At 41.4% G+C, this 12204-nt stretch overlaps 1 protein-coding gene across 5 annotated transcripts in view; it reads right to left on the bottom strand.

Moving 5' to 3' along the window:
* LOC112317577 (tripartite motif-containing protein 5) overlaps positions 1 to 10777 on the bottom strand; it is a 49661-nt gene extending 38884 nt beyond the window's left edge. For 4 of the 5 annotated variants that reach the window (XR_008426999.1, XM_053925631.1, XM_053925629.2 and 1 more), the window contains exons 1-3: positions 10655 to 10777; positions 1236 to 1722; positions 540 to 635 (exon numbers count right to left, since the gene is read on the bottom strand). Coding sequence is in view for 4 of the 5 variants with exons in the window: in XM_053925631.1 (XP_053781606.1) it covers positions 540 to 635; positions 1236 to 1658 (519 nt within the window). In the remaining variant the exon portion in view is untranslated. The remainder of the gene's footprint in view (positions 1 to 539; positions 636 to 1235; positions 1723 to 10654) is intronic. The other variant, XM_053925630.2, reaches the window with a different exon arrangement.
* Between the last annotated feature and the right edge of the window lie 1427 nt (positions 10778 to 12204).

Below are 12204 nucleotides of genomic sequence, written 5' to 3'. Positions count from 1 at the left end.
GATAGAAGCAGGAGAGCAATTCTTGGGGACGCTGATTTTTCCTATTATTTTTCTCATCATATTCCAAAGTAATGGTCTCAAGTCTGCATCATTCAGGCCGACCCTGAACCAAAATGGGATACCTGGGCGTAGCTCACCTTTCACACAGTTGCCCAGGATTGTCATGCCTCCTGCATTAATCCTGACCCCCAAATTTGGCCTAATATTGAGCACCGGGGGACAGAGCCATGAGACATTGGCAATGTTTTCCCCGAAAGAGTTAAAGGCTCAAAGAAATGACAAAAATAAACTCGGAATTCACTAGCCATACTTACCAAAGAGACTCTCTGTGAGAATAAGTAACATACAAGTATCTGTGTTAATTTGTGAAAGGTTCGTTTTCAATTGCAGTCCTATCAGGCAAAGGACAAGGAATGGCTAATCCTTGACTCTGCACATATCACATGTCAGGAACGAGGAAGAAGGGAGGCCCTTGGGACTAAGACTCAAGGATCTGCCCAGATTCTTGTCTAACTCCCTCAGGAAGAGTCTCCTCCTACCTCCCAGGAAGTTCTCTCTTCTCTGGTGTCAGCTTCCAACTTCTCAGCTTCTTGCAGCTCTGCCCTCAGCCCGTTCAGAATTGCGTGGAGCTTTTCCTATGAGGAGGAATCACACCAGAGTCAGCTATGGGCTTTTTCAGCATCAGAATAAAGGAAAAATGGGGGGAAATTAGGCCAATATATGAGCAAACTATAATGTACAGTAACTATGAAACAGCAATTAAAATCTGTGACTTGAAGGAAACCTGATGTGGTGAATGTGTTCTTTAAGACTCATGGGATACAAGTCACCATTCCCATGTCAGCAGAAGACTGATTCTCTTTGTCCTAAAAGAAGAAACCTGATCCTGTAGTAAGGAAAGAACTTAGTGTCAATCCACTCAACTGCCCACTTACCCCTCCTGTTCAAAACGGCAATGACATCTTTGCTTGGACACCAAACCTCTATCTATTGGCACAATTTATAAAAATGTCTACTGGTTTTGAGTCTGCACATCATTTTGAAATTATGTGGAATGCACAGAAATGTCCTTCAGGGCTTGGAAGGTGAGCATAGGAAGAAAAGTTATCACAGGCCTCAGGGCTTGGTAGCAAAGTAACTAGAGTGAATGCAAAGTAACTAGAATGAATACAAAGTAGAGATTTCTCATCAAGTCCTATTTTCTGTCCTGTCTTTCCCCCATTGTGATCTGTTACCTGGTATTTCTGGGCAACCTCCTCCATGAGGAATGTATGGTGACCACGGTGCTCTTGAGACCTCTCGCAAAGCCAGCAAATGAACTTCCCATCCTCCTTACAGAAGAGTAGGAGTTTCTCTCCATGGCGCACACAGAGATCTGTATTTTGCTCCTCCTCTGGGCTCCACTTGACTTCCCTAAGCATTTCCACTATGTTGGCCACATGCCGATTAGGCCGCAGGTTCCCAGGCTGGTACCTGATTCGGCACACAGGGCAGCTACTCTCTCTTTCTTCATTGACCATGGACTCCTGGTTGTTTGCAGTGATGCAGGCTTGGCAGAAGCTGTGCCCACAGTCTAGGCTCAGGGGTTCTGTCAGGAGCTCCAGGCAGATGGGGCAGGTCACCTCCTCCTTCATGTTTGTCAGGATTCCTGAAGCCATCGTGGCTGCTCCCCTTCTCCTACTTGTCCTGATGCCCAATGTTTCTCTTGTCACAGATCCTGGCCTGATGGTAAAGGTTAAAAAGGGGCAGAGTAAGAAAGGTAAGAATAAATGATGCCAATTTTTTAGAAATCAATGTGGGCAGTGACCAAAATTGAAGGAAAAAAAAAAAATAGAAACAAGGAAAGAAGTTGGAAACCTGGTATAAAGGTTTTGCATAAAATTTTCAAATACTTTACTTCTGGTTCATCTCAATTGTAAATTACAACTTTATGTATGAAACTGTTGTTATTTTTATTATTTTACTGAAAAAAAATGAAATGACACTTTTTCTACCAAGGCCCTTGTGTGACCCTCCATCTCTCTTGATTCTTCTTTCCTAAACTATGCACACCCTCAAAGATAAAAGCACCAAGCCACTCATGCTTCCTGGCTTTTATACCTGCTCTTCTCAGCAGGCAGTGCTGCCCCTGGTATCAGTAGGACTCACTCTCCTCCTGACATGTTTGTTTATCAGAAAGACCTGCTTTCATTTGCTTGTTTACAGTTTAACCATTGTCATCACTTGTTGCACATTTACAACTTCTCTTATTATCATGACATAATATGTGATAATGTGTTTGTATATGTGACAAGAATAAGCTCTTTATCACATGTGTATATAGAAATAGTAAATGAGTTACAAAAATCATTTATATATCAATATACACAGTTGAAATGAACCTAATGTACTTGGGACCCCTCTTCAGAAATCTATTCCTACTTCACTGAGTCAATCAGTGACAAACTGAGGTAAAGTCTTTGACCCATTTAACACCCAATATAATGGGGATATATCACCTTGTCTTAGTTTGCAAATGCCAGTATGGTTGGTGTGCACAAAACTGCCAGGACTTTGATATCACACGAGCCCGCAATGACCATGATATGGGCACTTCCCAAATACGTAACATTTAGGGACTGTTTTCTAGGAACAAAAGAAATTATCCATATTTTCCCGCCAGCGAACACAGGGAACATGATTAGCTCTGCACTTTGTGGGCTGTACAATGTTGTTGGAGTAGCTGAAAGAGAGGTTCTATGGATAGTTACCTCATAGAGTGATCTGATCGTAAATTCCTAACTGGGCAAGTCACCCCCCAGGCACATAACTTCTTTACTCAAAGGATTATCTTTGCCTTAAGCAAGGCCTGTCCATTGTTTCTGTGTATTTAGGTTTAGCACACCTTCAAAATGTCCCATTTTCAGACTTCTCAGAAGTGTGACCACCCTCAAGAGAGCACATAATCTTGACTATCCTGTAATTCCTGCCTTTCTTTTGCCAACTCCTGTGTAATATTCCTTAGTATCCTCCTTAATTCAAAATGCATAAAAGAAGCTGAAAACTGCCTTTCTAGGAGAATTTTTCTCAGTCTGTTGTGGTCTTGCTTCCAGGCATATCCTCTGTTTGGCTCAAATAAAATATTTTAAAAACTCTCTCCAAGTTTTTTTTTTAATTTTTATTTATTTATTTATTTTTATTCAGTTACAATTGTCTGCATTTTCTCCCCTTCCTTCCACCCCACCCCAGCCAGTCCCACCTCCCTCCCCCACCTCTACCCTCCACCTTGATTTTGTCCTTGTGTCCTTTATAGTAGCTCCTATAGACCCCTCTCTCCACTATCCCCTCCCCACTCCCCTGTGGCTATTGTTACAATGTTTTTAATTTCAATGTCTCTGGTTATATTTTGTTTGCTTTTTTCTTTTGTTGATTATGTTCTGGTTAAAGGTGAGATCATATGGTATTTGTCCCTCACCGCCTGGCTTATTTTTGACATTTTTACTTTGACAGTAGAATTTGGAAGGTGAGTAGGATGCATGCACTGTTGCCCAGGGTAGAGATGATGACAGTTTTCAGGACAAAGAGATGAAGGAAATGGAAAACAGTGGATGAGAGAGTGAGACATGCCATGAGGTAAAAGGACAGGAGGGGAGTTAGATCATGTGGGAACAGAGGGTCAATATCAGTTCTGGGCTCTTGCTTCCTGTAAAGGTAATATTGGCTTATTCATCTAGTAAGCTGGGGTTTTGCTGTTGTTGTTTTATTTTTTTCGCAGGAGGAACCTACTGGGTTACAATAAAGTGGAAGTTCAGCTGCCTTGCAAGGTCATATAACAGATAGTAAAAATGGACAAATGTGTAAAATGCCTTTGGACTGCAAAGACTTTCCATAGACCTTAAGGGCCAGTTAGTAAGCATAGACCTTATTTTTCACAAGTGGCATGTAACTCATAATCTACTGTGTTTCTTTTAGGCCCCTGGAAGTTGTGCTCATGGGCTTTTACAGGGTAATCAGTCCTTTGTAATCACTAGGCTTACATAAATCATAGTAGCTTTGTTAGTGGCAAATATGGCACCAGTTGTTAACTGGTGGACCTTGGTTCAGCCACCTTGGTACTTGAGTCTGACTAAGAGAAGAATTCACAGCCAACACTCAAATTATAAAAGGGTTATTTAGAAAGTCACAGAAGTAGAAGAAGGGAACCATAGGAGAAATGGCTCAGGAAAGAAGTTACAGGGGCAAAAGAAACTAAGGGTCCTTGGAGCTCTGGGGAGAGTGAGAGAGAAAGAAGGAGAGAGAGAGGAGAGAGAGAGAGAAAGAGGAGAGACATGTGGCTTGACAGATGAAAGAAGGGAAAGGAAAAAAGGGTTCAGGCATGTTCAGGGGAGAGAGAGAGAGAGAGCCTTGGAAAAGAAGGGGGTGAGGAAAACTTCAGGTTTGCTCCATAGAGAACGAGCCTCACTGAGGCCTCAGTCCTGGGGGCTTTTTTCTGAATTCTCAAGGGAGGATCTCAATAGAACATTCATCAGCTGTCTCCTCAGGGTCATGTTTTCCACACATTGGTCAGCACTAGAGGAGGAGGGTCACTAGTCATTGCAGCTGGTCCAGATGTCAGCCATGGCATCACTCCACCTGGCCTTGCTGCCTTCCTGGGCCTGGAGCTGAAACATATCTGAGGCCTAGATGTTATTTCCAGGGGTTATGGGGTAGTTGTGCAAGAGATAGCAGTTTTGCCCTTGCTAGGCAGCCTGGGCTCTCCACCCTTGTGACCCTCGGCACCTTGCCCATCATTCCTACTTTGCTCATGCCTATCTAACCACCTACTAATGTTTCACACATATCTACTTAGTCTGGTTTCTTAAAAGACAGAGATGACAGGAGTAATGTACCTCCTGTATCTAAAAGATATCACTGAGAGCACAACTGAAGAACCATGCCAGTGGGCACTGTCTCCTATCCCCAGAGTCTGTCCTCAGCAAGGTGGAGTCCAAAATGCAAACCAAAATTAATTTTAGAGGGTAATAAAGAATTTAAAAAGCATGCATTTGAGCAAAAGGAGCTGCAGCCTGGAGACACAGATTTAGGTAGCAACATTAATTGTGTTTCCCTACAAATAGGGCAGGCTGAATTTTATAGTCAAATTTCCACCTAGAATTCCAATTAGGTCTGTTTTATGTAAATAAGATATCCAGATAGCAGGGTTTGACCTTGGGTTCTTCCTTGTACACAGGGCACATGAGAAGCCCCTCATGTCCCAAAATATAATTTTGTAGGTACTTAATACTTATTGTACATTTGATACAAGCTAATACAGTTTTATACCACAGAAGAGTAGATGAAGCATTTGTTCTTTTGATTTTAATAAAATATTTTCAACATTTACAAAAATATATTTTCTCCTATGTTGGGGAACCTGTAAAAGCCCCTAAAGGTTTATAGGGAACTGTTCCACGTGTGGGAAATGTAGCCCAGCTCCCACTTGGAAAAGCCAGTGGGTGCGAGGTTCAGCAGGCAGGACCCATGCCCATGGACAGGTTCTCCCTTGGGGAATCAGGCCTGCATTGTACCTAGGCTGCTGTGAGACTTGCTTTTGCTAAAACTTCCTCGCCCTGAATTGAGGCAGCAAATGTTTATTGAAGTCCAAAAGTCTGTGCTAAACCTCCCAAGTATGGAGTGTAACCAGTTCAACCACTTCCCCCTTGAGCTGTAACATCCCTCTCTTTGAAGTAATTAGCAACATTCTGTCCTTTGTTGTCTGTAAAAGGTAATCACTACAGTGAACCTGTGCATAGTAAATGAGGACCATCCTCGATGTAATGTGCCCAGAAAAGCAATAAAAGCCTGTCCAGGCAGGGATCGGCTCTCTCACTTGGGCTCTCTCTAGCCCTCTCGCCCTCTCTCACTTAGAGAGTGGCCATGCTGTCCTTTTTTCTTCACAGGATGTCTGTAGTCCGTGTGTATTTGCCTATTGCCATCACAACACAGGATCCTTCTGGCCAGGATCTGCATCAAAGGTTCAATTACTATACATCAGATATGGACCTGGTACAGGTATAAGGCATGTACTCATGACCTTTGAAAGGGGGAAAAAAGGAAAATAAACATCAAAATACATGTAACGAAGAAATCAAGGTACAAAATGATGAAAGGTGAGGTTAAGATGGAGTTCTTTTGGATTTTGGTCAAGATGATAGTGTAGGTAAGCACAGTACTTGCACCTCCCACAACAAATAAAAATTAAAACTAAACTACAGACCAATGATCATTCAGAATTGCCTGAAATCTAGCTGAGCAGAAGTCCTATAACTACGTTTATAAAGAAGAAGCCACATGGAGACGGGTAGGAGGGGTAAAGATGCAGAATATGTTGGTCCCACGCCCAGGTGCGGCAGATAAAAATCATGAAGAATATCTCAGCTATGGAGGTTCCCCCTGAAGAGAGAGGGGTCCCACACCTACACCAGAATGTTCAGCCCAGGGTTCCAGTGTCCAGAAGAGAAATCCCCATGACTTCTGGCTGGAAACTAGTGGGGATTTTGGCTGATTGAGAAGGAGGCATCTGGAGTCCAAGGCAGTTTGTCGTTAAAGGGCCCATGCACAGACTTATTTGAGCTCACTCACTCTGAGTCCCAGCATGGGGGCAGCAGTTCCAAAGGCTCTAGGAAAATGTGAGGAGGAACTGAATTGGCTGTCTTTCAGGATGAGAACTGAAGGGACAACTTTTCCTTAGACACAAGTGCTGATAGAGGCTGCTGCTATTTTGCTGAGCCTCACCTCACAGAGCTGGCAGATAGGCACCATGTCTGAGTATCAATAAATGTGGCTGAACACCGTTCACCCAGCCCTGGTAATTCCCTGAAACCTTATAAAAACCACTTTCCGCCCCACCCAAGATGTTGCCATAGGCATTTCCATACAAACAATCTGTATGGCTTGTGCTTCAGACTTTCCTGAAACCACTCCAACAAGCAACTTACGACTGACTTCTCTGTACCCTGTTCCACTTAGGAACACTTGACACAGTCCTGGCAAAGCAGCACCTGGCCTTGGTTCACAGCTTGTATTCTCCCAGGTACTCCAGTTCAGCACAGGTAGCAGTCATCTGCAGATCTTTTTGTAGCTCATGCCAGGTGGCCCATTGCAGGGCACAGGTGGTGGCTGACATTGCCCAGCAACTGCTGGGAGGCCCTGGAGTCAGTACACCAAGTGGACAACTTCAGACCATGCTGAAGCACTACCCAACCACCTCTACAAGGAAAACATTCAGGAGATGTACTCAGTGGATACCTGAGCCCTGCTGAAAAATGTCCTGCTAATGGGGTGTCCCCATACAGAAAATTCTTCATAGTAGTCACAGCCAGTCCTCCTAGCCTAAGGGCCTGGGAGAAAATCCCTTCCTTGATATTCCAACAGCAATCAAGATTCAACTACAATAGGAGAATGCACACAAACCACATTGGGGGGACACACCTGGAGTGCCCAGTTCAGGTGACCAGGAAGGTAAGTCATTGAGACCTGCAGAACACCTACTATATAAGGCCATCCTACGAAGCCTGTTAGGTGTGGCTGCTCTGCAGAATACATTGAAACACACACATAGAGGCAGTTATAATGAGGAGACAAGAAAACATGTCACAGATGAAAGAACAGAATAAAACTATGGAAAAAGAACTAAACAAAATGGAGACAAGGAATCTACTAGACACAGAGTTCAAAACACTGGTTATAAGGTTGCTCAATGAACTTAGGGGAAGAATAGATGATCACAGCAGGAAGTTAAACAAGGAGATAAGACATATAAAAAAGGAGACAGAAAGCATAAAACAGACCCAGTCAGAAAAGAACAAAATGAGAATACATTACAGAAAATCAACAATAGAGTAGATAAAGCAGAACATTAAATCAGTGATTTGGAAGATAAGGAAGCAGAAAACACCAAATCAGAACAGCAATAATAATAATTTTTAAAAAACCCAAATGAGGTTAGTCTCAATATAAGGAGCCTCTGGGATAATTTCAAGCATAACAACATTTGCATTATGGGAGTGCCAGAAAAAGAAGAAATGGAGTGAGAAATTGAAAAAGTAATGACAGAAAACTTTCCTAACCTGGTGAAGAAAACAGACATACAAGTCCAGGAAGATCAGTGAGTACTAAACAAGATGAACCCAAAGAGGTCCATAAGACTCCCATGAGACTGTCAGCTGTTTTCTCAACAGAAACTTTGCAAGCCAGAAGAGAATAGCATGGAATATTCATACTGATGAAAAGCAAAAACTTACAACCAACATTACCTTACCCAGCAAAGCCATTTTTTAGAATCAAAGGTCAGATAAAGAGCTTTCCAGAAAGAAAAAGAACTAAACAATTTCATCATCTCCGATCAGTATTATAAGAAGTGTAAAAGGGTCTTCTTTTTTTAAAATATATTTATTGCTTATGCTATTACAGTTGTCCCATTTCCCCCCCTTCATTCCACTCCATCTTGCCCACCTACTCCCTCCCACATTCCCCCCCCTATAGCTCATGTCCATGGGTCATACTTATAAGTTCTTTGGCTTCTACATTTCCTTTACTATTCTTACCCTCGCCCTGTCTATTTTCTACCTACTATTTATGCTACTTATTCTTTGTACCTTTCCCTTCTCTCCCCCTCCCACTCCCCTGTTGATAACCCACCATGTGATCTCCATTTCTGTGGTTCTGTTCCTGTTCTAGTTGTTGGCTTAGTTTGCTTTTGTTTTTGTTTTAGGTGTGGTTATTAATAACTGTGAGTTTGCTGTCATTTTTACTGCTCATATTTTTTATCTTCTTTTTCTTAGATAAATCCCTTTAACATGTCATATAATAAGGGCTTGGTGATGATGAAATCCTTTAACTTGACTAAAAGGTTCTTCTTTAAGGAGAAGAATAAAAAAAGATAAAAATTATGAGTAGTAAAGTGGCAATGCATACATATCTATCAACAATTACTTTGAATGTAAATGGATTAAATGCTCCAATTAAAAGTTATACAGTGGCTGACACTAACATACACTGTTTTCAAGAGACACTTCAGATCAGAAGACACATGACTGAAAGGAATATTAAATAAAAAGCTGGGGTAGCAATATTTCCACCAGACAAAATAGACTTTAATATATAGGCTACAAGAACAGACAAAGAAGGACCCAGCAATCCACTTCTGTGTATTTATTTGAAGAAAACCAAAACACTAAATCAGAAAGACATATACATCCATATGTTCATTGCAGCATTATATACAATAGTCAAAATATGGAAGCAACAAAAGTGTCCATCAATAGATGAATGGATAAAGAAGTGGTGTATATATATAACTGAACATGATTCAGCCCTAAAAAGATAGAAATCTTGCCATCTGTGACAACATGGATGGACCTATAGGGCATTGTGCTGAGTGAAATAAGTCAGACAGAGAACAACAGATGCCAAATGATCTCACTTATATGTGGAACCTAAAAAAACAAAATAAATGAACAAGAAGAATAGCAATAGACTCACAGCTACAGAGAACATTTTGATGGTTGTCTGATTGGAGTGGGAATGGGTAAATAAGATGAAGGGATTTACAAGTACAAATTGGTAGTCACAGAATAGTCACAGGGATGTTAAGTACAGCATAGGGAATATAGTCGGTAATATTGTAATAACTACCAATGGTATTAGATGGGTACTAGAATTATCAGAGTGATCACTTTGAAGGTTATATAAATGTGTGATCACTTTGTTGTACATTTGAAACTAAACATTAACTCTTAACACTTTTTTTAATGTGTTAAGAAAGAGTTGTTGGTTTGTTTTTTTTTTTCAGAAAAATTACCAAATCCATTTCTTTGCTCAGTGCAAGGGAAAATTGAGTTAGTGGTTGAAGTAAGAAACAATGGAAGGATATATCTAAGATGATAAAGAAAAAGTTTTAAAGCAGAAGAGGACACCAGAGGATCATAGGGTACACTGACGTAAGAGTAACCCTTGACCCTCGGGGGTGAACATATTCCCTGTGCCTGGTCCCCAGAGACACAAGTAACCTGTGGGAGCTACAGAGATGGGCAGCAACCTGATCACCCAGCCTCTCTCATCAGGCTTGCCAAAGGGCTGGCAATTTATCCAGGAGGTTGTACACAGCTTCCCAAACATTACCAGGACAAGAGTACAAGAATAGCAATAAGAGGGTCTGATCCTGGCCGAGTCCCTAAGACCCTGTCTCTCACACACGCGTTCAAAAAGGGCTTTCATTTTTGCTGACCCTCACCAAGTTTTTGCTTTACAAAGAGGGAAAACAGGGCTCAATCTCTCAGGCTTCACTGGAGAAAAGCAGGAAGGGGTTTTTCTGCCTGGGAAAAAACAGAGTATGAGTATTCTGGCTCACGTCGGCAAGGTAGAAAGTCAAAACTACAGAAATGGAACAAGATGAGGGTAATACAGCCTGGAGAAATAATGGTCCCTCCAAAAAACAAATAAGACTCTTTGCTCTTTTAAACCTCCCTTCTTTAAGGTTATTCTTCCCCTAGGTTCAATGTTCTTCTTTTCTGCCACTTCAGCAGAGATACCCACTAGTAAAGCAGTTTCAGAACCACAATTAAAGACACCAAACATATTCAATCTGTTCCCCAAAAGACTCCTGCCTTTTTCCCTCAGAAACTGGCCCACTTACTTTCAGAAGTCAGGAGTCTTAAATCAGTGGAGAAGAGAAGGTGTAGGGCTGGTCAAGATTCACTCACCAAGCTAGAGACCAGCCATCTCCCCACAGGAGAGGGGTGAGAAACGAAAGTTAAATTTATAAGATTGGAAATGAAACAAAGGAAGTAGAACAGAAACTTAAGAATAACAACAGGAAACCACTGTTTTAACATTTGAAAAAGTTACTGTATTTTGCCGTGTATAATGCGCACCCACATTTTTGTGTGCATTATACATGGGATTATCATACCCATTATTATACCATGGTATGTAATCATTATACCCATGTATAATGTTCATCCTTATTGTTCCCTCAAAAATATGGGCAAAAAGTGCGCACTCCATGTGGCAAAATACGGTAAGACCTCAGTACATTCTAGGAACTACACTTGATTGACACTCAACCACTGTTGTTTTTAACTCTTTTGCAGAGTATGCTCGCAAGAATATTTGAATAAGATGAATGCAAATTCCAATGACACATTCTACAACTTGCTTAAATACTCAGAATTTCAGTTCAATTCTGTAGCTATTAGTTAAGCTTATCTTATATTCATGCACTAAACTACTTAATAGGGTTAAAATCATGATCCAGAAAATCTGGGTACCTGCCCTTTGTAATGCAGAGTGTTATTAGTGATAGAGCTTGTTAATTTAAGCTGACTGGTAGCAGCTATCATTGTGAGTTAAGGCATTTTAGAAAAGGTTCTATTTTTAAATAGCAGCTACTAAGAGTTGCTATGTTTAGAAAATGTTTGAGCCTACTGAAAATTTTTTTCACAACATTATTGAATCTTTTGTTTTTTATTGATTTTAGACAGAGAGAAAAGGGGCAAGAGAGAGGTGGGAGAGAGAGAGAAACACTGATTTGTTGTTCCACTTATTTATGCATTCATTGGTTGCTTCATATATGTGCCCTGACCACAGATAGAAGCTGCAATCTTGGGATAGCAGGACAACACTCTAACCAAGTGAACTACCTGATCAGGGGACAGCATTGAATCTTAGGAGTCCACCAATTAATTACTAGCTTTTGTTCCTGACCTAGGAAGGCCCGATGAGGTACCCTTCCAGACTTAGCGGTGGTACAACTGTGTCATTGACATTTTACCAGTAACTAGGAGGCAGGAAGAACATGGAATTTAACAGATGGTGCTCTTCAAGTGTAGTCTTTCTCTGGGTAATACTCACACCTCCATAAGCATTCAGTTTCTCCACTTCCTGTGGAAAACATTTGGTCTTTTTTAAACCATCACTCAAAAGCAGATAAAAATGAACAATGCTTAGCATAGGCAACCACCAAACTCATATCCCTTTGTAGCCTCTACCAGGTGATTCTGGGCCAGGCACAGGCAGTGGCTGACCTTATCCTACCCCAGAACCCCTCCCAAGAGACTTAGGAACCAACAAACCTGGTGGCCAGATTCAAACCACACCAGAGCACCACCCAATTAGTGCCAGAAATGACATACCCAAAGGGTGGACTCACCAGTCACTAGAGCACAACTAAAGTGAATCTCCCTC

The sequence above is a fragment of the Desmodus rotundus genome, chromosome 5, assembly GCF_022682495.2.
Source record: "Desmodus rotundus isolate HL8 chromosome 5, HLdesRot8A.1, whole genome shotgun sequence".
NCBI lineage: Eukaryota > Metazoa > Chordata > Mammalia > Chiroptera > Phyllostomidae > Desmodus > Desmodus rotundus.
The sequence above is the reverse complement of the archived record's forward strand: the minus strand, read 5'-3'. Positions and strand labels throughout refer to the sequence as shown.